Below are 27,962 nucleotides of genomic sequence, written 5' to 3'. Positions count from 1 at the left end.
CATTATGGTCTGAGAATACTCAGGGGACGATCCCAATCTTTTGGTATCGGTTGAGACCTGATTTTTGACCCAGTGTGTGGTCTATTCTGGAGAAAGTTCCATGTGCACTTGAGAACAATGTATATTCAGTGAGTTTGGATGTAAAGTTCTGTAGATATCTGTGAAATCCATCTGGTCCACTGTATCATTTAAAGCTTTCGTTTCTTTGGAGATGTTGTGATTATAAGACCTATCGAGTGTACAAAGCGCTAGATTGAAGTCAACAAGTATAAGTGTATTATTATCTAAGTATTTCTTAACTTTGGTTATTAATTTATTGATATATTTGGCAGCTCCCGCATTCGGGGCATATATATTGAGGATTGTTAAGTCTTCTTGTTGGATAGATCCTTTAAGTATGATATAGTGTCCCTCTTCATCTCTCACTACAGTCTTCGGGGTAAATTTTAGTTTATCTGATATAAGGATGGCTACCCCTGCTTTCTTTTGAGGACCATTTGAATGGTAAATGGTTCTCCAACCTTTTATTTTCATGCTGGAGGTGTCCTTCTGTCTAAGATGAGTCTCTTGTAGATATCAAATAGATGGGTCCTGCTTTTTTATCCAGTCTGACACCCTGTGCTTTTTGATGGGTCATTAAGCCCATTCATGTTCAGTGTTACTATTGAAAGATATGAGTTTAGTGTCATCACGATATCTATTCAGTCCGTGTTTTTGTGGATTGTCCCATTGGAGTTCTTCTTAAAGGGGATTTTAAGAGTTCCCCTCAAAATTTCTTGCAGAGCTGGTTTGGAGGTCACATATTCTTTCAGTTCCCACGTGTTTGGAAGCCCTTTATCTCTCCTTCCATTCTGAATGAGAGCCTTGCTGGTTAAAGTATTCTTGGTTGTATGTTTTTCTCATTTAGGACCCTGAATATATCCTGCCAGCCCTTTGTGGCCTGCCAGGTCTCTGTGGAGAGTCTGCTGTTAATCTGTTATTTCTCCCCATATAAGTTAGCGATCTCTTGTCTCTTGCTGCTTTAAGGATCTTCTCTTTATCTTTGGAATTTGCAAGTTTCACTATTAAATGTCGAGGTGTTGAACGGTTTTTATTGATTTTAGCGGGGGAAATCTCTCTATTTCCTGGATCTGAATGCCTGTTTCCCTTCCCAGATTAGGAAAGTTTTCAGCTTTGATTTGTTCAAATACATATTCTGGACCTCTGTCTCATTCGGCACCCTCAGGAACCCTGATTAAACGTAGGTTTTTCTTCCTCAGTCTGTCACTTATTTCCCTTAATCTATCCTCATGATCTTTTGTCTTTTTTCCTCAGTTTCCCTCTTTGCCATCAACTAGTCTTCTATGTCACTCACTCGTTCTTCCACCTCATTAACCCTCGTTCTTAGGACTTCTAGTTTGGATTGCATCTCATTCAATTGATTTTTAATTTCTGCCTGATTAACTCTAAATTCTGCAGTCATGAAGTCTCTTGAGTCCTTTTGCTTTTTTTCTAGAGCCACCATTAGCTTTATAATAGTACTTCTGACTTGGTTTAATGACATTGAATTTTAATCCAGATTTTGTAACTCTGTGGGAGAGAGAACTGTTTCTTATTCTTTCTTTTGAGGTGAGTTTTCCTTCTAGTCATTTTGCTCAGTGCAGAGTGGCCAAAAACAAGTTGTATTGGGAAAAGATGAAAAAGAGAGAAGAGAAAGAAGGAAAGGAAAAGTAAAAAGATAAAAGGAAAAAAGGAAGAATAAAGAGAAAAAGAGAAAAAAAAGAAGAAAAAGAGAAAAAAGAAAAAGAAAAAAAGGGGGGGGAAGCAAACAGAAATGAAAAAGAAAAAAAAAAAAAACAAGGTGGAGTATCCTCTGATTCTGTATACTGTAAGTTCCTTGACTTCCCCTGGAACTTTCCAGTGTTGGTTGGTCAATAATTTGTTTTTCCCCTGTCCGTTTAGCTGGTCTTCTGGGAGAGCTGCCTGTTGTGCTGATTTTCAGGTGTTAGCACTTGGGGGAGCTGCTCAGCCCCCTGCCTAGTGCAGGGCTCAGTGAGTGATGTTTAAGCTGCTTATCTGGTGAGGCCACTGTGAGGCTCAGTGGGCTTACCGTGAGGCCCCAGGAGGAACAACCACAGTGGAGGCGGTCAGCCCTGGAGCCCTGGATTCAGCTCCTGCAGCAACTAGGGAGCTCTCAGTCTGCAGGGGCCTGGATGCTCCGGGGGTGGGTCCGCTGATCTGCTCACCTGGGGCAGGAATGTCCTTGCTGTTCTGTGCCCTCTTGGCTTCTGCCTGTCCCGGGGGAAGACCGGATCCAGGGCTGTGTCCCTGGCGTCCTGTGCTCCCGGCGTGTGCTGTTGGATTCATACTCCCAGCAGTGCAGCCCCCTCTCTGCCGAGCTGCCGCCTGAGCCCCACCAAGCTGCTACGGTGGCCGCGCGGCCCCCTCCGCACTGAGCCTCCGCCTGAGCCCCTTCCGAGCTGCTCCCGGGGTCGCAAAGCCCCTCCCGCGTGGAGCCGCTGCCCGAGCCCCTCTGAGCTGCTCCCGGGTCCAGCCGTGCAGGTGCTGCTGCCCTTTAGGGAGCTCGGGGCACTCTCCCTGGGGCGGGCAGGTGTCTGTTAGTGTCCCAGGGAGCCTGAAGGCATCCCCGCCCTCCTGGGGTCCTGCTCTAACTCCCTGCGGGCGCCTTTCCACCTGGGAAGGTTGGTGCAGCTCCTGCTTCTCCGGGACGGGGCTCTCCTGTCCTGGGGACACTCGCCCCGGCCTCAGCCCGGCTCCTCACGGGGCCCCTCCCCCTTGGATGCCTTTTGTTTATTTCTTTTTCCCCCCGTCTTCCTACCTTGATAGAAGCATGAACTCTTGTCACTGTAGCATTCCAGCTGTTCTCTCTTTAAATCTCAGGCTGAATTCGTAGATTTTCAGGATGATTTGAAGGTTATCTAGGTACTTTGGTGGGGACAATTGACTTGGGGACCCTACTCTTCCGCCATCTTGCCCCCCCTCTACAAATAAGTTTTAAAGGCCCTTTTAATCCTTAGGTGCTATGAGCTTAGAAAACTGAAACCTGGGAAGTTTACGTTTTTAAAGACTTTATTTATTTGTTCATGAGAGACGCATAGAGACAGGCAGAGTTGTAGGAAAAGTTGGAGAAGCAGGCTTCCCGTGTGGAGCCCAATGGAGGCCTTGATCTCAGGACCCCGGAATCACAACCAAGTCAAAGGCAGATGCTCAACCCCTGAACCACCTAGATGTCTTCACTCCTATTCTGGGATACTTTTTAATATTCTGTATTGCATACTGCTGCTGCTCCAAATGCCTTGTAGTTTAACAATGTACCTCACAGTTAGGAACTGATGATTCTCATTCTAGCTAATGTGACGAGTCCTATTTTTTCCCCCTGCAGGCTCATCCTACACTGGCTTGGTGGCTAGGCCCTTTGAGAAAGTAACATACCGCTGGACAGTCCCCTCCCATGCTGGCCCTGCTGCTCAGGATCCAGCGTGTCTCACCTGGATGTACTTCTCTGCTGCAGATCCCATAAGAGATACAAATTCGGGTCTGGTGGGCCCCCTGTTGGTGTGCAGGGCGGGTGCCTTGGATGCAGATGGCAAACAGGTTATTACAAAGGTTTTTAGCTGGAAAGCCTGCTGGGAGGAAGAGAAGGCTATGTTACTAAATAGGAGTTGAAAATGGAACTAGGTTCAAGAGATGTGGGAACAGAAAAAAATAACCAAGGTATTTAATCAGAAATTAACAGTTGGTGATCTCATGCTATTTTGCATACTATTCTTTCACTCATAAATATCTTAGTCTCCATTCCTTTCTATTTTGTATCTTCTCATCATCTCTTAAAAAAAACCCTCAATGCCCCCTAACACTTGAGATTATATTCTTAAATCTCTTTTAATATTGGTCTGTATTCTTTCATGTACAGCTCACCATTTCTAGCTGTATAACCCTGGGCAAGTTGCTTAAGCTCTCTTTGCCTCAGTTTCTTCGTCTGTAGTAAAGGGTTAACAATGAAAGAAGTATCTTGGGTTTCTATGATGATTAATTAAAATAATCCATATGAAGTGTTTATCATAGTGTCTAGATTGCATAGTAAACACTCAGTAAAAGTTAGAAGTAATAATAATAATGAAAATAATAAATAATAATAAAATAATATATTAATAGCAATTACATAATATATCAGTAGCAATTACACATCCTTTCTTTTATTTTCTAATCCCCTCCATATAGAGTCCTTTCCTGATCTGCTAGCCACATTTCCCCACTCCTTTCCCCAGCTAACTCTAAGGTCTCTTCTATCACTCTCTGTACTTCTCCATAATCCCCACCTTGTGCTTCTTCTCTGTCCCCTTTCATGCATTCCTCCTCTCTCATCTTGTCACATAGTTCTGACCTCTTTCACCTACCTTCAATTTGAAATCAGCTGAGGAAAAACTGCCTAGCAACAACTACAACTCTAGGAAGGAGGTATGGGCTTGTTTCTGTGTCTGGAAAAATAAATAGGAAAGAATCAGAGCTCATTGGGTCTGGATTTGCACAGCCCACAACTGCTGAAACCATTGTCATTCTTTCCTATGTTCTCTTCCATGGATCTACAGAAAGGAGTGGATAAGGAATTTTTTCTCCTTTTTACTGTGTTGGATGAGAACAAGAGCTGGTACAGCAATGCCAATCAAGCAGCTGCTATGTTGGATTCTCGACTGCTCTCAGAGGATGTCAAGGGTTTCCAAGATTCCAATCAGATGCATGGTATGGGAAGGCTTTTGCCCCCAGCTGCAGTTGGGAGGTTACATGTAAAAATCTAACCTAACATTAATCATGTTCCATCCTTGAAAGAACTGATCCAATTGGTCAGCTCTACCCAAGACATGAGCTAGATTGAAGAATTAAATCTAAGGCAACAGATCTTATATTTAACACCTGGTTGTGCTGTGTCCTGTGTTACACAGAATGGGGGACACTGGAAAAATGTGCTGCGAAATGATTGCAGACAAGGAATCCACTAGAAAGTGAGGAGAGAAAGCTGGAATGATACCTTTCCTGTCTTATCTCCTTCTTCCTTATTGACTACTACCCTTGCTCCTCAACTCCATACTCCATCCAAATGGGGCTATTTTTCTCTTATATAGATATATCTTGTACTTTTCTGACTTCATGCCTTTACAATGTTTTGCCCTTTAGTTGAAATGCCTCTCCTCATGTGATGTGATGAGCACTGGGTGTTATACTATATTTTGGCAACTTGAATTAAAATAATATTTTTAAAATTTAAAAAACATAAGTAAATAAAATAAAAAGAAAGGCCTCTCCTTACATTTTCGCCCTTAGCCTGTTGAAATTCTTTTCATTCTCTAACATCCTACTCAAAAGCTACTTCATCCATGTAACCATTCTTTGTCACCCAACCCCAGGATGATGACACCCTCATCTGAACCACTGTTGCAATTTATCAGACTATTTTAATTGTATGTTCTATATATTTATTTGTTGCATGGTTTTTTACTTCTGCTAGAGTGTAGTCTCCTTAAAGGTGAGTACTGTTTATTGCTTATTTCTGTATTGTCTACACTTTCTAATACATAGCAAATGTTTATTGAACAAGTGAACTAACAAATTAATGAGTAGACATGTAGGTGGATGGGTGAGTGAGTGAATGGGAAGACATGGTCCCCAGTTTGCAAAGAGCTCCCAGCATTTTGCCATGAAATGAGACTATTAACACACATGAAATAATTATAGAACAATCCAAGATCAACTATAATTAAATGCTTAATTGTGTGAAACAGCTTTCAAGTGATATGGAGTTCATAGGAGGAGAACATTAATGAGGAACAATCGAATTAAAGGATTCCTGGAAGAGAGAGCTTGAGCTAGGGTTCAAAGGCTAAATAGGTTTGCAATTAAACATTACAGGCAAAGGAAGCAGAATCAGATTAGCAATGTTCTCATAAGCATTTTGGGGAATTACCAAACAGGGCTACTTATTAAAGATAGTTCTAGTGGGTGTGGGGACATTGAAAAGGGGTCAGCTTTAATCAGTTCTCCCTGTATTTTCAAGAGGAGTGTGGAGGATGGGAGGGAGTCATGAATGTGTTGTCTTATGACTCCATCTCTTGGTTCTCATCACCAGTAAGTTATATCAGCTGGGAAACCAATCCTGCGAACCAAGTTCATTTCAGTTTTGAACTTAATGGAGCACCTGAGTAGTACAAGCATACATGCCAGGTGATTTGGCAGTCATACTGATACATAAAAAAATATAATGTCCTTCCTGCTAGGGCAATCTAGTGTGGGAGATGGACTTTTAAGTAAATCATTTGACTCTGTGGTAAGTGATATGGAAGAATTTTGTGTATGTGTGGGGGATGTTTCATGGAAATGAGAGAGAGAGAAAGAGAAAGAGAGGGAGGAGAGGGAGGAGAGAAAGGGGGAGAGAGAGAGAGAGAGAAAGAGAGATAACGGCACATGGGAGGTGACATTTGAGCTGGAGCATGATGGATGAGTAGTAGTTTTCTGTATAAAGACTGGAGGAAAAATGTATTCTAGGCAGAAAGAACAGCATGTGAAAACTCAACATATGTTTTATAAACATCTAGCATGTTTAAGGCTATGGGGATACAGAAACAAATAGAACTCACAACAATGTTGTGTACCTGTGTGTGAGGAGGCATGGGAGGATAGACTGCAAGCAGGGGTGCCAGAGTGAGGGTTTTTGCAGAAGTTCAGACCAGAAATGGTGAGGGCCAGAACCTAGGCAGTAACAGTGAAGTGAAGAAAAAGAGACAGATTGAAAGATGAATATGGAAATTTGGGGGGACCCCAGTAATTTATGGAGGAATGGAGAAAAAGAACAAGATGAAGGAGGAACAATCAGAGAGAATGTAAGAGAACCAAGAAAGTGTGGTGCTATAGAAGCTAAGGGAGGAGAGTTTCAGGAGAGTGGAATTAGTAGAGGCTGATATCCTTGTGTATGTGTATATGTGAAGGAGTTGTGGTAGTGGAAAGTACTTCAGTTTTACAAGAATTTGAAGTGTGGTAGAGGAGGGGCAGGAGGGGAGGTCAGAAAGACAAGTTGGACCATCATTCCAAAGAGGCATATCTTCATAAGGACAACTAAATTGGCTTAGAGAAGAAGGCATAAGAGTTTAATGTAACCCAGAAATTTCAAGTTGTTGGAAACCATCATCTCTATGATGCTATGCTTCTGGTCAGTGCCTGAGTAGTCTGATCTCATCTTCCTGTTCTGTCTTGTGTTTTTGTTTTCCAGCCATTAATGGGTTTCTGTTCTCTAACCTGCCCAGCCTGGACATGTGCAAGGGTGATACAGTGGCCTGGCATTTGCTTGGTTTGGGCACAGAGACTGACGTGCATGGAGTCATATTCCAGGGCAACACAGTGAAGCTTCAGGGCATGAGGAAGAGTGCAGCCATGCTCTTTCCTCATACCTTTGTCATGGCCATCATGCAGCCTGACAATGCTGGTAAGTGCCTTAATGGCTGGCCCTAGGCTTAGAGCTCTATTGGGCATGGCACTGGGTGCGGGGGGCTAGTGAAAAGAAAAGAAGACATATTGAGGGTACATGGAAGTTTTCAAAACACTCTTCTCTCTCCTCAATGTGTACTCCTATGTTCTGGTTATTTGGGTTTTTTTTTTTTAGCTGCAGATATAAAGTTAAGATCTGGAGAAGATCTTTTCTGGAGCAACAGGAAAGAAGCAAGGATGCTGCCCAGCGTCAGGGCAATTCTTATATAGGTAGAGGGTGGACTTGGATGTGTAGTCCCATGGCTATGTAGAGATTTTATAGATATAGTCCTTACATTGGAGGGAGGTTCATAAGATACACCTATAAGTGCTTTCAACTCTAATATTTTGTGAGGATTTCTGCAAACTGCTGGTGGGAATAGTGTGGGGGTGTACTGTGATAGTTTCAGCCCAGGAATCGAGCATAAAAGCTTTTAGTTTAAGTTCTTTCATTAATTTGCTATTTAATTTTGGTCTAACCAACCCCAACTCTATGGCTAGATTTCTTCCTTCTTTTATTTCTCTGTCCCACCCCCCACCCCCCTCCCTCTCCTTCCTTTCCTATCTTTCCCCTTTCTTCCCTCCTTCCTTTCCTTTCTCTCCCTCTGTCTCTCCTTTCCTTTCTCTCCCTCTGTCTCTCTCTCTCTCTCCCTCTACTCCCACCCCGTCCCCTCATCCCTTTCTGTCTCCCTTCCTCTAATTTCCCTATTTTTATTTCATGAAAAAAATTGACTAGAACATTTCTTTAGATTCCATTAATGTCTGACATTTTATCACTTAGCAGTATTTTTTTTTTTTTGCAATCGCTAGGATGCATTATTATTTCAGGCAGTAGGTGGCAATAGTATTTGTCAGAAAAATCTGGCAGTTCCATGCAGTCTCCACTAAGCTTTTATTTTAGTTCTTTAAATTCCATTCATATTTAGAAATAAATCTGTAAACCAAACAAGTCTCTTTGACAACTTAATAATTACATCTTGGCACTAGATTTGAAAAATATTTGACATAAAGTTGGTCTCAATAGACTTCTTGGGACTTCATTTCTGTCCATCTACTTGGGATACTTTCTTGGTTAGACAGAGTTATTGTTAGCAAATTAGGAACAGCAGTTTATGGAGATTAAAATAACAACAGACACAAGCGGGATCCCTGTGTGGCGCAGCGGTTTGGCGCCCGCCTTTGGCCCAGGGCGTGATTCTGGAGACCCGGGATCGAATCCCACATCGGGCTCCCGGTGCATGGAGCCTGCTTCTCCCTCTGCCTGTGTCTCTGCCTCTCTCTCTCTCTCTCTGTGACTATCATAAATAAATAAAAATTTAAATAAAATAAAAAAAAAAAACAACAGACACAAGCTCTTGGGCATAAGGTAGGGAACTTCTAGATGAGAAAGTCTTGAAATAAAGAAAGGAAAAAGAAGAAAGAAAGAAGGAAAGAAGAAGAAAGAAAGAAAGAAAGAAAGAAAGAAAGAAAGAAAGAAAGAAAGAAAGAAAGCAGAGGATGGTGGTAAGGGAGGGAGGGATGGAGAGAAGGAGAAAGAGGAGGAGGAGAAGGGGTAGGGGAAGAGGAGGAAGTAAGAGGAAGAAAAAAAGACACTCTTCTCTAGCCTTGGTCACAAAAATACCCCTAGGTTTACTCTTCTTCCTGCAAAATTAGTCAGCCTCCTCAGTCAAGTTTATATGCCTCCACATACTCACTCTTACTCTGGATAAATGAAATTATTTTTGTGCCACTCAAAAGGAGGCCCAAGGAGGGTTGCTGTAGATGGCTTAAAAACATTCTGATTGGTGATATGGGGAAAGCGGGAGTGATGGGTTTATTAGAGTAAAGATTTGAAAGGTTACTCTTGGTCAAGATTGATGAAGTTTTGGAATATAAGTGAGGTTTGGTGGGGTGAGGTCCGGAGCCAACAACCAAGAAAGAATTCTTGAGATGTCTTTGATGCAAGATGGTGATTTTATTAAAGCAGAAAGAGCTGCTGCCCTGGGCCTGTGAGCAGTGGCTGATTATACACATGGGATTTAGGGGAGGGGTTGAGGATAGTGTAGTCTCTAAGGAATTTTGGAAGCAAGGTTTCCAGGACCTTGAGGGGGCTAGCTATTGTTGGGAAAAGGTCACTTATTACCGTCTAATAAAACCTGAGTAATGAGACCCTTCAGATGTATGGTGGGCTATGTGCTTGGAGAATGATTGCCAACGCATATCTTTGGGGTTTAGAGATAAAGGAAATTTCTAAAGGAATTTTTGTGTATTAAAGTAGACTTACAGGATCCTGGGGGTTGGGATAAAATTGCCTTTTGCCCTTAGCAAAGTATTACGATCAAAGCAGTTGAGTCTGTAGAGGAATGTCCCTCTGCCTGTTTCAAGGACTTGTGAATGTACTTTGCTGGGATCCTGCTTTGTCCTCAACTAATCCTCTGTTCCCCCAACACTTCCCCTCTGAACAATTTTTTCAAATATTTTATTTATTTATTCATGAGAGACCCACAGAGAGAGAGGCAGAGACACAGGCAGAGGGAGAAGCAGGCTCCTCGCAGGGAGCCTGATGTGGGACTCGATCCCAGAACCCCAGGATCATGCCCTGAGCCAAAGACAGACGCTCAACCGCTGAGCCGCACAGGCATTCCCTCCCCCTCAACAATTTTGACCCTTAAATCTTTAAGGTTGTTGAAGGTGGAAGGTGTCATCTTCTGTAACTTCCTCCTGCTGAGTAGGGGCGTAGAGATGTCCATACCAATGGGTCAATGTTGGTCAGTTGGGGAACATATTGGGGAATTATAAAAAGGAGAAGGCAGCTGAATCCAATGAGGACAACACATGAACCTTCTTGAGTAGACAGGATCATCTTTCAGCTGAAAATTATGGCAATGAAGTGTCTCAGTAGGCAGGGAGACACCAGAAATGAGAAAATTAAGGTTAACATTATAATGAGAAAGTGAAGACCTTTGATAGCTGAACTTTGGTAATTTTCTTTTAGTCCAGGAGTTCAAAGCAATCGCTAGAGAGAGGTCCTTTAAAGCACCAATTTGAGTATTTATGTTAGATAGAAACCCAGAAATATTTTTGTGGTCATCTGGAATGTATATACAGCATTTTTAAATGATAACATACGTTTTATCTTGTGTAACAGTTAAAACATCTAATGTCATTCCGTTTTGTAAAAATGCTTCAACACATTTGTGTTGCTTTAGTATTTAATAGAGACATTCTACATTGAGTGTCATTTAGGGCTTTGACCATGTACTTATTAAGAAGTTCCATGTTCCAAACAACATCATCTGGTCTCAAAGAGGGAAGAAAAGTGGATGCTAGGCAATCATAACAATGAAACATAAAACATGTCCACTGTTTTAAATGTGGAAGGTTGGCTGGGTTGGTAATGGTAATGATATATATGTGCATCCAGGCAAAGCCCAGATTACAGTGACTTATCCAGCCATGGCCTATCAAAGCCGTGACCATGAATCAGAGTGGCATAGCCATTGGGATCACATTAGGAGACAGTCATACAATGTTGGGCATCCCTAAATGTATCATCCAATCCAATCATAAAGTGTGGTCATCTCCGTTAAGTCCATATTTAACCCCATGTGGTAGGGTATGCTCTGGCTCTAAAGGAGCAATTTTGGGGGATCCGTGGGTGGCTTAGTGGTTTAGCGCCTGCCTTCAGCTCAGGGCATCATCCTGGAGTCCCAGGATCGAGTCCCACATTGGGCTCCCTGCATGAAGCCTGCTTCTCCCTCTGCCTGTGTCTCTGCCTCTCTCTGTATCTCTCATGAATAAATAAATAAAATATCTTTCTTTAAAAAGGGGAACAATTTTGACATCCCAGCCATACAGAATTTTCAAAGTGCTAGTTGTATATGCAATTGCTGGGGAATTCCATTCTTTGGTTGTTTAAATAATCATATACTTATGGGCTCTTGTTATCCCCACAGAATAACAAGAAGATTGTCTATACATGAGCTATTGTGGCAATTTCTCTGAGGGTTACCTCAAGTTGTCTAGCTTAGGCAAGCAATATTATTTTAAAGATGATCAGAGGGATGCCTGGGTGGCTCAGCAGTTTGAGTATGTGTCTTTGGCTCAGGGCATGATCCCAGAGTCCCAGGATCAAGTATCAAATCGGGCTTCCTGTATGGAGCCTGCTTCTCCCTCTGCCTGTGTCTTTGCCTCTCTGTTTCTCTCTCTCTCTCTCTCTCTCTCTCTCTCTGTGTGTGTGTGTGTGTGTGTGTGTGTCTCATGAATGAATAAAATATTGGAAAAAAATAAAGTAGACTGACAGGATCCTGGGGTTGGGCTAAGATTGCCTTTTGCCCTTAGCAAAGTATTACCATCGAGGCTGTTGAGTCTGTAGAGGAATGTCCTGCCTGTTTCAAGGACTTGTCAATGTGCTGCCCTGGGATTGTGCTTTGTCCTCAGCTAGTCTTCTGTTCCCCCATTAAAGATTCCTGGGGATCCCTGGGTGGCTCAGCGGTTTGGCACCTGCCTTTGGCCCAGGGAGTGATCCTGGAGGCCCGGGATCGAGTCCTACGTGGGGCTCCCTGCGTGGAGCCTGCTTCTCCCTCTGCCTGTGTCTCTGCCTCCCTCTCTGTCTATCATGAATAAATAAATCTTAAATGTTAAGAATGTTTGAGTCCTATGGGTTTATTGGTTATTTGTTTTAATATTCTTTTCCTTTGTTTTAGATTTTAATAAGTTTATTTCACACTTAATAGAAATAAACAATTGTATTTAAAAATATTATCTTACATACCTCAGTTCTTCCAGTAGAACTAATGATTCTAGAGCTTTAATGGATAGGAAAAGCGACAGAAAAAAACTAGGGCTTGTAATGTGTTATTTTCCATGAAACTCATGTTAGAGTTCTCAACAAGCAAAGAGAGCATTTATTATTTATTATTTCCCTAGTCTCTCAGGGTTTCTTTCTTTTTTTTCACTATTGGAGCTTTCTTTATTCATTATTCCCCTCTCCCCACACCTTTTAATCTTATTTTCTTTCCACCACTCCTTTTTCCTGTCCTCTCTCATTTTTCTTCTTCCTTTTCTTCTTATCTCCTTTAATCTCTCATTTATTCTTTATTCATTCATTCTTTCCTTCTTTTACTTCCATCTATTTTTTCTCCATCTTATTTTTGTCCTTTCTTCTTTTTAATTTTCTTCTTTCATTCTTTTATCTCTCTTCTTTTTATCTTCCTTCTTTTCTCTTTCTCCTTTTCCTTCTCTCCCCTCTCTTTTCTCCTTTTTTTCCTTTTATTTCTTCCTTTAATTTTTCCCTCTTCTTTGGTTTCCCTTTTCCCCATTTCTTCCATCACTTCTTTAATTTTCTTTCTTTGTATTCCTTTCTCTTTTCAGAATTTTTTTCCTTTTCCCTACCTCTTGTTTTCTTTTACTTTTTCCTTCAATCTGTATCTTTTCTTTTTTTTTTTTTTTTGGCTTCCCAGGGGAAATTTATTTTTTATTTTTTTATTTTTTTAATTTATTTTTTATTGGTGTTCAATTTACTAACATACAGAATAACCCCCAGTGCCTGTCACCCATTCACTCCCACCCCCCGCCCTCCTCCCCTTCTACCACCCTTAGTTCGTTTCCCAGAGTTAGCAGTCTTTACGTTCTGTCTCCCTTTCTGATATTTCCCACACATTTCTTCCCCCTTTCCTTATATTCCCTTTCACTATTATTTATATTCCCCAAATGAATGAGAACATATAATGATTGTCCTTCTCCGACTGGCTTACTTCACTCAGCATAATACCCTCCAGTTCCATCCACGTTGAAGCAAATGGTGGGTATTTGTCATTTCTAATAGCTGAGTAATATTCCATTGTATACATAAACCACATCTTCTTTATCCATTCATCTTTCGTTGGACACCGAGGCTCCTTCCACAGTTTGGCTATCGTGGCCATTGCTGCTATAAACATCGGGGTGCAGGTGTCCCGGCGTTTCATTGCATTTGTATCTTTGGGGTAAATCCCCAACAGTGCAATTGCTGGGTCGTAGGGCAGGTCTATTTTTAACTGTTTGAGGAACCTCCACACAGTTTTCCAGAGTGGCTGCACCAGTTCACATTCCCACCAACAGTGTATGAGGGTTCCCTTTTCTCCACATCCTCTCCAACATTTGTTGTTTCCTGCCTTGTTAATTTTCCCCATTCTCACTGGTGTGAGGTGGTATCTCATTGTAGCTTTGATTTGTATTTCCCTGATGGCAAGTGATGCAGAGCATTTTCTCATGTGCATGTTGGCCATGTCTATGTCTTCCTCTCTGAGATTTCTGTTCATGTCTTTTGCCCATTTCATGATTGGATTGTTTGTTTCTTTGGTGTTGAGTTTAAGAAGTTCTTTATAGATCTTGGAAACTAGCCCTTTATCTGATATGTCATTTGCAAATATCTTCTCCCATTCTGTAGGTTGTCTTTGAGTTTTGTTGACTGTATCCTTTGCTATGCAAAAGCTTCTTATCTTGATGAAGTCCCAATAGTTCATTTTTGCTTTTGTTTCTTTTGCCTTCGTGGATGTATCTTGCAAGAAGTTACTATGGCCGAGTTCAAAAAGGGTGTTGCCTGTGTTCTTCTCTAGGATTTTGATGGAATCTTGTCTCACATTTAGATCTTTCATCCATTTTGAGTTTATCTTTGTGTATGGTGAAAGAGAGTGGTCTAGTTTCATTCTTCTGCATGTGGATGTCCAATTGTCCCAGCACCATTTGTTGAAGAGACTGTCTTTCTTCCAATGGATAGTCTTTCCTCCTTTATCGAATATTAGTTGCCCATAAAGTTCAGGGTCCACTTCTGGATTCTCTATTCTGTTCCACTGATTTATGTGTCTGTTTTTGTGCCAGTACCACACTGTCTTGATGACCACAGCTTTGTAGTACAACCTCAAATCTGGCATTGTGATGCCCCCAGCTATGGTTTTCTTTTTTAAAATTCCCCTGGCTATTCGGGGTCTTTTCTGATTCCACACAAATCTTAAAATAATTTGTTCTAACTCTCTGAAGAAAGTCCATGGTATTTTGATAGGGATTGCATTAAACGTGTATATTGCCCTGGGTAACATTGACATTTTCACAATATTAATTCTGCCAATCCATGAGCATGGAATATTTTTCCATCTCTTTGTGTCTTCCTCAATTTCTTTCAGAAGTGTTCTATAGTTTTGAGGGTATAGATCCTTTACCTCTTTGGTTAGGTTTATTCCTAGGTATCTTATGCTTTTGGGTGCAATTGTAAATGGGATTGACTCCTTAATTTCTCTTTCTTCAGTCTCATTGTTAGTGTATAGAAATGGAGTACTTCCAAATTCGTTCTATGAGGCCAGCATCACCTTAATTCCAAAACCAGACAAAGACCCCACCAAAAAGGAGAATTACAGACCAATATCCCTGATGAACATGGATGCAAAAATTCTCAACAAGATACTGGCCAATAGGATCCAACAGTACATTAAAAAAATTATTCACCATGACCAAGTAGGATTTATCCCTGGGACACAAGGCTGGTTCAACACCCGTAAAACAATCAATGTGATTCATCATATCAGCAAGAGAAAAACCAAGAACCATATGATCCTGTCATTGGATGCAGAGAAAGCATTTGACAAAATACAGCATCCATTCCTGATCAAAACTCTTCAGAGTGTAGGGATAGAGGGAACATTCCTCGACATCTTAAAAGCCATCTATGAAAAGCCCACAGCAAATATCATTCTCAATGGGGAAGCACTGGGAGCCTTTCCCCTAAGATCAGGAACAAGACAGGGATGTCCACTCTCACCACTGCTGTTCAACATAGTACTGGAAGTCCTAGCCTCAGCAATCAGACAACAATCTGTATCTTTTCTTTCCTCTTTTGACTTTCTCTCTGGTTTTCCTTCTCTTTTATTCCTCACTTCTTTTTATTTTCCCTTAATTTTACAATAACATTTTCACAGAACAGTAAATCTCTGTTTTCTTCCACTAAGCGGTCTAGATACTGAGGATACGAGGATGAATTAGGCAGCTCACAGTTAGTATGAAGGAGAGATGATGGTACCGTCTTGCCAAGAGCTAAACTAACACACAGAAAACTAACAATTTCTGCCTGACTTGTGTAGTAAAGCTCTTATAGGGAAGCAGGCATTCAAAATGAACATTTGAAGAAGAGTAAACTGTCACCAGGCACAGAAATGGAATGGGTGGTGAAGAGATCATTATTATAGGCAATAGGACACTTATGGGTAGTGACTTGAAAGCAGCATCTGGGGGTTCCTGGGTGGCCCCATCAGTAAAGTGTCTGCCTTCAGCTCAGGTCATGATTCCATGATTCCAATGTGGGATTGAGCCCCACATTGGGCTTTCTGCTCAGTGGGGAGCCTGCTTCTCCCTCTTCCTCTACCTTCCACTCTACCTGATTGTGCTCTCTCTCTCCATTAAATAAATAAATAAATAAATAAATAAATAAATAAATAAAATATTTTTTTAAAAAAGCAGAATTTGCCTGAAGAAGTTAACACAAACTGATTTTATTCAGTGACCCTCAACTGAAGGTGGTATGCTAAAAGGTGTTTGGAACTGTGTGGAGGTACTTTTACTTGTCACAATGACTGGTGATATAGAGGAGGTGATACTATTATTTAGATGGTGGGAGTTAGATATGATAAAACTTTCAGCAATATGTAGGGCAGTCTTAAACAATGAAGAATAGTCCCACACAAAATGCTAATAGCATCTCTGTGAAGGAATAATGAGAAGTAAGGCTTAAGAGGAGGCAAAGTAGGAGGCTATTGCAAGAGGCAATAAGAGCCTGCCAATGAATGGAAGCAATAGGGATAGAGAGAAGGGGTAGCAATGAGGGCTATTTGAGAGAGAAATTACAGAACTTTTCTGAGGGGCTGAGCAAGAAGAAAATATTCCTGAAGTTTCCAGTTTCTGTAATATATATAGAAATATATATATATATATATTCATATTTAACCATATTTAACCAAATTAGCAAGTATAGAAACAAGGACAGGGTAGTAAGATTTGGGTAGAAAGTACTCATTTTAGAGTATGTCAATTTTTAAGCTTCTGGTGAAATTCAGGTGGTATGAATTTCACAGTAGGTAGCTAGGTAGAAATGTAAAGATGGGAGAAGTAGTCCAGGCTAGCAAGTTTGAGTGTTCTCATAGTTCAAGTCCATAAGCTGTAAAGTGATAGGAAAGAAAACGTAAAGCATAAATCAACATTTAAGAGGTACAAGGAAGAAAAGAAGTCAAAATAAGGAAACAGAAAAGAATTGGTCAAAGAGTTAGGAGGATACTAAGATTCCAAAAACAGTATTGTAAGAGTGGCTTGGATATGCATTATGCTAAGCAATGTATTAAAGAGCATTGAGAGAGTGGCTTGGATAATAATGTCCATATGAGAAAATTTAGATGATGTACTAGTCCAAAGGCACATGACTTCCCAGAATGTCTTCTTTTTATTATCTATCCTCTTCAGTAACCATCAGACTTTATTATCCACACCAACCCCTGAGCTATGAGTTTTGAGCAGCATATGGAGCCATTCATTTGCACACATATTCATTCACTCAAAATATATTTATTGTACATCTTCAATGTGCTAAGACTGGAGAAAAGTGAAAAGAAAGAATGATTCTTATTCTCTGCAAAGATCCACAGTAGACACATCAAAACACACCAAAACACATTCATAAAACAGTAAGATAATTTTTATTGTGATATATATCATGAAGGAAATAAAATATAGTGATGTGATAAAATGAAAAGGGCATTAATTTTGAGCGGATATTCGGGAAAGGCCAATCCAAGAATGTGATATTTATATTGAGACCTAAATAATGAGGATGAATGAGCCATATAAAGATTTCTAAGTAGAACATTTCAAACAGAGGGTCCAATAAGTGCAAATGTCCAAAAATGGGAACAAGCATGGTTTTTCAAGAGTCAGAGTAAAAAGTCAGTAGGGTTGGACTGTAGTAAGCAAAGAAAAAGAGTGACATGAAATGAGGTTGGCAAGATTTATATTATGTGAGGCCTTATAAATCATAGTTATAAGCTTGGATTGCATTCTGAGTATGAATGAAGCATTTAAGGCAAGGGAGCAATGTGCTCTGGATCATATTTGTTAAAGAGGGCCTTGAATCCTGTGTGACAAATGGTTGAAGATGGAAGGAGAAGAAGCAGAGAAGACAGTCAGGATCCTGTTAAAGTTTTCCATTTTAGTGATGATGGTGGTTTTGACTAGGGAAGAAGAGTGAAAATGAAGGATAATTTTGAAGGAAGAGCTGATAGGATTTACTGATGGAACAGATGTAGAAGGGTAGGGGAAATAGAAGAGTTGGGAAACTTTTCTGGAAAGAAAAGAAAAGATTCCTTCAAGAAGTCTATAAACTAGTGGGAAAGACTGTTTTGTAAAGAGAGGAGCACTTACTCTTTAATCATGCGATTTAGATGTAGTGTGTTAAGAGTAGATAGGCAAGAATGTAGAGGTCAGTATGAGCCAGAATAGTCATAGAGAAGTTTCTGGAAGATATTAAATCTGAATTTGGTCTTGGAGAATGAGTGAACTCTTGTAGATATTTGTGGGAGGGATGGGCAAGTACATTCCAAAAGGGAGTAATAACATGAATGAAAATTCCAAGATAGAAATGAGCTATGTGATAAGGAAAGCAAGGGACAAATTTAGTTGGATCACTGGTTGAATTTGGGACTGAGTCATGGTTTGGAGCCAGCTCATAGAGGCCTTTAAAAGCCAATAAAATGTTTGTAGTGATGGGATAGGCAGTAGGCATCAAGTGAAAGAATGATGAAAATAAATGTCCTAGGAAAGTCAGCTTCTCCTGATCAACATTCCAAATGTCTTAATGTCCTTGACAGAATCCTGTAGCTTTATGTCAGTTCCAGGCAGCTAGCTCCACAACTCTGATATTTAAGACTGATATCCAAAAAATTTATTGTAAAAACTGAGGGAAAGCCATCTCAAAGCCTTCTGATATTAGCATCCTGATAGTCAAGAAGGTTTTCTTTAATCTATTTAAGCCTTTATTTATTTGGCACTTGGTAGAAATAAGAGACAACTGGTCAATGCATTTTTTGGAATAATAATTATTACAGCTTGATTTACTTATTTATAACTTTACTTATTACAATTCGCTATGCATTATGCTAAGCAATGTGTACATCTTATTGTGTTTAATTTTAAAGCAACCCAGTGAAATAAGTAAAATGATCCACATTGTACCATGAAGGAACTGAAACATACAAAGGCTTAAAAATTACTTCAAGATCATATAGCTAACAAGTGTCATATGGTGACCAACTATCCCAGTTTGCTCAGAACTGAGCAGTTTCCACAGGGATATGGGATTTTCAGTGCTAAAACTAGGAAAGTCCTAGGTTAATAGGGAAGGGTTGGCCATCCTAGTGGCAAGAGTCTAGTTTTAAACCCAAACAATGTAGGTTTGGAGCCAGAGCTGTTAACTTCTGTGCTCACTGCTCTCAATAAACTTGTAATCATTTTTTATCCAATGCATAAAAGATCTTTATCTGAAATTATCCACTCTATGCAGTATGCTGAGAAAGATACAGGAAATCCTCCAGATGCTACACAGGGATATTCAGATTCAGTTTTTTCTCTCTATTCCTTCCTCAGGGATGTTTGAGATTTACTGCCAGGCAGGCAGCCATAGAGAATCAGGGATGAAGGCAGTCTATAATGTCTCCCAGTGTCCTGGCAACCAAGCCAACCATCACCAACGATACCAGGCTGCAAGAATCTACTACATCATGGCAGAAGAGGTAGAGTGGGACTATTGCCCTGACAGGAGCTGGGAACTGGAATGGCACAACCAGTCTGAGAAGGACAGGTAAGGCTTAAAGAAAATTCAGAGACTCTGGACCATTTCATGGATAAGGAAGATACTGAAATACTGAGAAAAGGAAACACTTATCTAAAGTAACCTAATAAGATACCAGCAAATCTGAAACAGGTGCTGGAATGCAGAAAAGCTGGAACTCGGTGATTCTTCTATATTGTTGTACTGTGGGTCTGAAGTAAAAGACCTTACCCACATCTTCATGGTCTTTATCTTTGCCTCTTTTCCTCTGGCTGCCAATAGCACCTACAGCAGAACTTAAATTTTACAGAGGTCTTACTCAAAGGCCTAAACACCCAAGCTTACCTGTCACTTGAAAAATGTCACCAATGTATAGGCTAATCTGTATAGCAGAAAAAAATAGAGTAGCTTGAGTGAGTTAGAATTTTATTTCTTGCTCAAATAATAGTATATATATGAGCAGCCCAGGGATAGTAGGTACACTAATCACTCATAATACTTTTTTCCATCTCTGAAACTAAGATGCCTATTCTAGTCATTCCCAGCAATTACAAAAGAGAAAATCAGTCCAGGGCAAGCAGCAGTATCTGTAAAGTCATAACCTAAAAAAACCACTTTCTTTCATAACCCATTATCCTAAACTTATTAATGTGTCCATGCCTAGCTGCAAGAAAGCCTGAGACTTGGAGGGGGTTGAGGGTTAGGCAAAATGAATGAAGGGTAGTAGGATATACAAGCTTCCAGCTATGCAATAAATAAGTCATGGAATAAAAGGCACAGCATAAGGAATAAAGTCAATGATTTTGTAATAGAGATGTATTGGGGAAGATGGTAGCTATACTTGTGGTGAACATAGCACAAATGTATACATTTATCAAATCACTATGTTTTACACATGAAGCTAATGTAACATTGTATGTCTACTCTAAGAAAAAATAAAGCCTGGAAAATATAATCTACAATCCACAGTTAAGTGGCCATGCACTCAGCTAAAATCTACATGATTATATTACTACCAAGAGAGAAGGAGAATGGAAACTTAAGAACAGTTTAGCAACTTCCACTACAATTTATTTTTGGTGTTCTTACAACTCTTTAGCAATTCTTGTCTTTTATGTTGGTTGTTGATGTTGAAGTCTTCTTGCGAACTTGTTCTGAAACCTAGAGAAAGTGAATTTTCTTCCCTGGGACTTAGTTTATTTATCTTTAAAGTGATGTTGTACACTTGAAATAACTTGATTAGAAGGAAATAAGGAAAAAGCAGCAGAGTTGCATCCAAGTGCTAGTTCCCTTTCTAGCTGACAGTATCAATGAAGATAAGTTGTCACTTCTGGGCCACTGATTCTCCCTCTACCTAACTAATTAGCCTGTTGGAGATGTCAAATAATAAAATAAATAATAAGGGTTTTTGTAAACAAGAAATCATCTCCAAGGAAGAATTTGTAAAATTCCATTTCCTCCTTACCTCTTCCCATTCCTTACTCTCCATCAGCAGCAGCAGTTAGTGCTCTCCTTTTACCCTATACCATGTCCTTTTGTCAAACTAATTCCATCTGAGACATCACTAAGACTAGAGTTAAAGATCAGGGCTTCTGATTCTTATTCCAGTGTTCTGGTCATATTAATTACATAAGTAGATATTTAAATCTGGCATCTTTATTGTGGTTATATAGCTAATATGGTGGGAAATCTGACATTAGAAGGAATATGTCTTCTTTTTCTTCTGTCTGTGATATGATGTTTGGTCTGACTTAGCTTTCTCATACCTGAAAATGAGGGGTCAAGGATCAGATGCTGATACCACTATTTGGATTCCTCTAGTTATGGTCACATTTTCCTGAGCAACCAGAATGGGCTCCTTGGTTCCAGATACAAGAAAGCTGTATTCAGAGAATACACTGATGGTACATTCAAGATCCCTCGGCCAAGAACTGGACCCGAGGAACACCTGGGAATATTAGGTAAGTGAGTTCCTCCTGGAATCTAGAGATTTATGTTGTTCTTAGAAAGGCAATGTAATATCAAGAAGGCATTTTTATTTCTATTAGTTTTTCCTTATATAATAGAACTATAGTAATCTAAAAAAAATCAGTCATAAAATAAGCAAAGTGGGGGAGGATTTATAAATTCTGCTGCAATGTGAACCATATTTTTTCCAGGATCTCTCTAGGGATCTCTGACAGTGATAGATTTTTTAAAAGTACTGAAGTTAGGGGAACTCAGGAACATGAAAGAGTAAGAAATAAACTACAAGGAATCATTATTACCTTTGTACCCCAGTTTAATTATTGATGCAGTTTCTTCATTTTGTAGGGGCCAATGAGTTTCTTCACTCTTTTCTCACACAGAAGAAACCTATTGGCCCTTGCAGAGAGCCCGTTTTTATTTTTTTTAACTCTGTGTGAAACTCTCAGTCCTTACTGACAGTGATTCCACAGATTCCTGAGATATCCTTGTGATATTAGATAAATGATAGATAGGTAGGTAGATATATAAACAATAGATTTGGTGTGAAAAAATAATGATAATTAGAAGCACAATCTTCTTGTTGAAGTACCCTCATCCTGTAGGTACCAGTATCAGTTTAAGAGCCTCTGAATTTAAAAAAGGGAGCTCCTATGAATGTCCTTTTCTTTAATGCCATTAGTATCCTTCTCCCACTACCCCACAAAAGACTTTCCTCTTTTTTTTGCGTATATTAGGTCCACTTCTCAGAGGAGAGATTGGTGATATCCTAACTGTGGTGTTCAAGAATAATGCCAGCCGCCCCTATTCTGTGCATGCCCATGGAGTGCTAGAATCTAGCACTGGTTGGCCACTAGCCGCTGCACCTGGTGAGTGAAAACACTTAGCTGAAGGGACAAAGGATATGTAGTACCTCTGCTTCAGCCCTCTGGCTTGTCTCTCTTTTTTTTTTCATTGCTCTTAGAGAGCTTAAACAAGAATATTAATCACAGCCTGAGTCTATTTATTTAATTGTTATTATTTTTTAACAGTCTGAGTTTATCTCTATGAAATACTCATTTTCAATCTCAGAATAGGGTACATAACTTAGGTCTTTACTTTTACCAGACATCGTTATACTGGTCACACATGGAACCTTATCCTGGACTTAAACCTGGATACAGATTGATCTTCTAATCTAGATATGAAGTTAACCTTGGCTATAGTCTGAGCATCTAATCATGGCTAGAGAGTGACCTGTCCCAGACCACAAATTGATCCTTAACCTCAGCTATTGATAAGGATATTGTCCTCTTATTACAGACTAAATTTTAACTCCAGTCATATACTGAGTTCGTAATACTGAAACGTAGGATGGACAGAATCTGGATCACATTGATTTCCATCCATTTATTTATTGGATAAATGCTTACTGGCAGCCTAGTTGGTGAAGAGACAATTTTACAAGTTATGGATGTAGTGAGAAATAATACATGTTCCTACTTTTAAAAAGATAGGCTATTGGGATGCCTGTGTGGCTCGGTGGTTGAATGTCTGCTTTCTACTCAGGGCATGATCCTGGGGTTCTGGGATTGAGTCCCACATCAGGCTCCCCATGGGGATCCTGCCTTTCCCTCTAACTATGTCTCTGCCTCTCTCTGTGTGTCTCTCATGAACAAATGGATGCTATTTTTTTTTAAAAAAAAGGCTATTATGATCGAGATACAAGTAAACTTATTTTTGTAATGCAGTGTCTTACGTGTTAGTAGCAGTTTTTAATGTGTGCTGGAAAGGTATTTAAAAAGGGTACCTAGAAAGGACATCTAAAATTGTAGCATAGTAGGTGGACCCAGGACTCCTCTTGTCCACTGAACAAAAATAGATAACATTTGGATCATTCTGAATACTTAAGAGATCAGCCTATGAATGGACAAAACACATTCCACAAATAGAGGAAGAGAAGAGCCACACTGAGGAAGTCAAGAAATATAGAGACATAGTTTAGGGGAGAAATGGATTGTGTGTGCCGCAGAGGGGAGGGAGCCCTGGTCACAAGAAAAGACACATGAAAGTGGAGCACAGAGGGTAATGAAAGGGAGAACATGTCTTCAAAGCCATGAGCTGGAAAAATGATAAGAGCTGATTTTCATGAGTTTTTGTAACAAGCAGGGCTTAAAGACTGGAGTTTTAAAGGTCAACAGGCAACTAAGGCATTCAGGGGGGAGATTGCTCTTCTTGGAGCACATCTGTAAGAGATGGTGTTCATAGAGATGCCTCTTTGGTGATAAAAGAGCCAGCAGGTGCCATATTCCTCCCCTGCCCCTTCATATAGGCACAGAGCCACCTGCCAAGGGCAATTTGGCCCAACACATGCTGCCTAGCATGCTTGCTCCAAGTCCCATGCCCCTGTGTTCTGGTGCAACTGCCTGTCTTGAGTAAATCTGCATTAGTTCCAGCACAAGAAGACCCTTCCAAGAAGACCAGTGTAGGTCTTCCTGCCCCCATATCACATTCTTAAAGTTTGTAGTTTTAAATGTCGGCAGGCATGGATGGAATAGAGCCTGGAAGGCACTGAGATGCTCCTAGAGAGAAGTCAGGAAAAAACCTAGAGACGGACAACATGAAGACAACAATCTGAAAAACACCTGGAATGCACAGGAGGAAATTATTTTCTCCTCTGGAAGTGATTTCCTGAAAGCAACAAGCAAATAAACACCTCTGCTGGGACAAAGGAACTGGCTGTTGCCATTGCCCTACCTCAGCATAAGCACAGAACCACTGCAGTAGTGTCTACACAGAGCACAGAACTGACACTGGCTGCCTAACCTGCTTACACCAAGTCTCATACCCATGCATTCTGCCAGTACTGCCCTTCTTGGTCAAGCTTGAGTAACTCCCAGTGAGTAGGACCCTTACCCAGAAGACCAGCAGAAACCCCCAACCACACCATATCTCCCAAATGGAGATATATGCAAGACTTCAGTGCTAGAAGAAGTATTAGGTATCATTTAACACGCAGATCTGTGCACACCTAGATAAACCTCACTGCATTCTGTCTAATGTCCAAACTCTGCCATAAGCAGGCAAGGAAAGTCTCTGCAGAGGACTGTCCTGAAGAATAGAGCAACCAAAACACATCAGCAGAGTGAACGCAGTACACAAAAGAGACACTCTGAAGTTCCAGGCCATGGACACTATATGGCCTCTTCTTCATAAAGCCATTATTCTCAGAAATAAGAAACAAACCAGGATTTTATAGCACAGAGAAGACAGTAACTTAAACAAAAATACCAAGATGAGAGAATTTATCCCAAATGAAACAAGATAGGATCATGGCCAGAGATCTAATCAAAACAGATATAACTAACATGCTTGGAACTGAGTAGGAAAATTAGAGAGGGAGACAAACCATGAGAGACTCCTAACTCTGGGAAACAAAGGGTTGCAGAATGGAAGGTGGGTGGGGGAATGGAGTAGCTGGGTGATGGGCATTGAGGAGGGCACTTGATGGGATGAGCACTGGGTGTTATACAATATGTTGGCAAATTGAATTTAAATTAAAAAAGTAAAATTAATTAATTAAAAAACTAACATGCCTGATGGAGAATTTAAAGCAACCACAAGGATACTCTCTGGAATTGAGAAAAAATGGAAAACTTAAGGGAAGCCCATAAGGCAGAGATAAAAGAGTTAACAAAGAATAAGCCAGAAATGAAAAAAAAAACACAATAATTGAGATTTGAAACAGACTGGATGTAATGAACACAATGATAGAAGAAGCAGAGGGACAAATATATGATATAGAAGATAGAATATTGGAAAATAATGAAGCTGAACAAAAGAGAGAAAGAATAATTATGGAACATGAGAATAGATTACAGAAATCAGTGATGCCATCAACCATAAAAGAATTTATATCATAAGAAGGAAAAGGAGAAGAGAAAGAAAAAGAGGATGAAAAATTTATTTGAGGAAATTATAGCTGAATACTTCCCCAAACTAGGGAAAGAGACAGACATTCAAATCCAAGAAGCACAGAAAACACCCATTAAAATAAACAAAAGTAGACCAATATCAACATACATTGTAATTAAATTTGAAAAAATATAGTAATACAGAAAAAACTCCTAAAGGCAGAAAGACAAAAGAAATCTGTAACGTAAAAAGGAAGACTCATCTAAGCTACAGATCTCTCCGCAGAAATTTGGCAAGCCAGAGAGTATGATATATTCAAAGTGTTGAATGAAAAAAAAAAATCTGCAGCCAAGAATGCTCTATACAGCAATGTTATCATTCAGAATAGAAGGAGAGATAAATAGTTCTCAAACAACAACTAAAGGAGACTATGACCACTAAACCAACCCTGCAAGAAATATTAAAGGGGACACTTTGAGTGTGAAGAAAAGACCAAAAGTGAAAAGAAAGTAAATAATCAGAGAAAATCTCCAGAGAAATGGCAATAACACATATCTATCAATAATAATTCTGAGGGGATCCCTGGGTGGCGCAGCGGTTTGGCGCCTGCCTTTGGCCCAGGGCACAATCCTGGAGACCTGGGATCAAATCCCACGTCGGGCTCCCGGTGCATGGAGCCTGCTTCTCCCTCTGCCTGTGTCTCTGCCTCTCTCTCTCTCTCTCTCTCTCTCTCTCTCCCTGTGTGACTATCATAAATAAATAAAAATTAAAAAAAATAATAACTCTGAGTGTAAATGGACTAAACCTTCAATCAAAAGACATAGGGTGTGAGAATGGGAAAAAAAAACTATATATATATATATATATATATATATATATATATATATATATTCTGCCTACACTCATTTTAGGCCTAAAGTCACCTGCAGATTGAAAGAGGGGATGGAGAAACATTTATCATGCAAATGGATATCAAAAGAAAACTAGAGGAGCAATACTTGTATCAGACATCTAGACTTTAAAACAAAGACTGTAACAAGAGATGAAGAAGAGCACTATATCACAATAAAGGGGACTATCCAACAAGAAGATCTAAAAACTAAATATTTATGCCTCCAACTTGGGTGCATCCAAATATATTAAACAGTAACAAATATAAAGGAACTTACTGATAATAACGCAATAATAATAGGGTACTTTAATACCCCACCTACAGCAATGAACAGATCATCTAAGAAGAAAATCAACAGGGAAACAATGGCTTTGAATGACACACTGGACCAAATGGACTTCACAGATATATTCAGAACATTTCATCATAAAGCTGCAGAATACAAATTCTTTCCAAATGCACATGGTATATTCTCCAGAATAGACCACATACTAGATCACAAATAAGGCTTCAAATTGTAGAAAAAAATGAGACAATACCATACATATTTTTTATCATGGTTCTATGAAACTTGAAGTCAACCACAAGAAAAAATTTGGAAAGGCCACAAATACATGGAAGTTAAACAACATGCTACTAAAGAATGAGTGGATCATCAGGATATCAAAGAAGAAATTTTTAAAAAGCACAGGGAAACAAATAAAAATGAAACCACAACGCTCCAAAAACTTTGTGGTGCAGCAAAAGTACTCATAAAGGGGAAGTATATAGCAGTAGAGGCCTGTCTCAAAAACAAAACAAAACAAAACAAAGAATCTCAAATAAACAACCTAACATTACATATAAGGAAAAAGAAATTAAACCTAAAGCCAACAGAAGAAATGAAATAATAAATATTAGAGCAAAAATAAATTGTATAGAAGATAACAACAACGAAAGACCAAACCAAACCAAACAAACCTGAAAAAAACAATAGGATGGATCAATGAAACCAGGAACTGATTCTTTAAACTAATTAATAAAATTGATAAAAGTCTATCCAGACTTATCAAAAAGAAAGGAGAAAGGACCCAAATAAATAAAATCACAAAAAGAGAGGAGAAATAACAACCAACACCACAGAAATACAATTATAAGAGAATATGATGGAAAATTATATGCAAATTGACAACCTGAAAGAAATAAATAAATTGCTAGAAACATATAAACTACCAAAACTGAAACAGGAAGAAACAGAAAATTCAAACACTAGATCAAAGAAATTGAATCAGTAATCAAAAATCTCACAACAAACAGCACCTGTGTGGCATAGTTAGCATCTGACTCTTGGTTTTGTCTCAGGTCATGATCTCTCAGTTGTGAGATCCATGCTCAATTGCAAGATCCTAGGGTAGTTCTGTTTTTAACGTCATTAATTAATTTGGGAGAGAGGGAGGGACAGAGGGAGGGATAGAGAATCTTCAGCTGGCTCCATGCCAAACTCAGAGACCAACATGAGGCATGATCTCACAACCCTGAGATCATGACCTAAGCCAAAAGAAAGATTCTGATGCTTTACCAAATGAACCACCCAAGTGCCCCTTATTTTTAACTTTTGAAGAACCTCCATACTGTTTTCCAGATTGGCTGCACCAGTTTGCTTTCCTGCCAATAGTTTAAGAGGGTTCCTCATTCTTCACATCCTTGCTGACATTTGTTGTTGTGTTGTTGAATTTAGCCTATCCGAATGGTATGAAATGATATCTCATTGTAGTCTTGATTTGCATTTCTCTCATAATAGGTGACAATAAGCATCTTCTCATGTATCTGTTGGTCATCTCGATGTTTTCTTTGGAAAAATGCCTATTCATGTCTTCTGCCCATTTTTAGTTGGATTTT

General features: G+C 39.7%; 1 protein-coding gene across 5 annotated transcripts in view; it reads left to right on the top strand.

Moving 5' to 3' along the window:
• HEPH (hephaestin) overlaps positions 1-27,962 on the top strand; it is a 110,595-nt gene that overhangs the window by 51,409 nt on the left and 31,224 nt on the right. For all 5 annotated transcript variants that reach the window (XR_012026073.1, XM_072815273.1, XM_072815272.1 and 2 more), the window contains exons 10-15: positions 3,383-3,594; positions 4,590-4,740; positions 7,259-7,471; positions 19,150-19,363; positions 21,155-21,294; positions 22,036-22,167. Coding sequence is in view for 4 of the 5 variants with exons in the window: in XM_072815273.1 (XP_072671374.1) it covers positions 3,383-3,594; positions 4,590-4,740; positions 7,259-7,471; positions 19,150-19,363; positions 21,155-21,294; positions 22,036-22,167 (1,062 nt within the window). In the remaining variant the exon portion in view is untranslated. The remainder of the gene's footprint in view (positions 1-3,382; positions 3,595-4,589; positions 4,741-7,258; positions 7,472-19,149; positions 19,364-21,154; positions 21,295-22,035; positions 22,168-27,962) is intronic.

The sequence above is a fragment of the Canis lupus genome, chromosome X (assembly GCF_048164855.1).
Source record: "Canis lupus baileyi chromosome X, mCanLup2.hap1, whole genome shotgun sequence".
Classification (NCBI taxonomy): Eukaryota; Metazoa; Chordata; class Mammalia; order Carnivora; family Canidae; genus Canis; species Canis lupus.
Note: the sequence above shows the minus strand (reverse complement) of the source record. Positions and strands in the feature narration are given on the sequence as shown.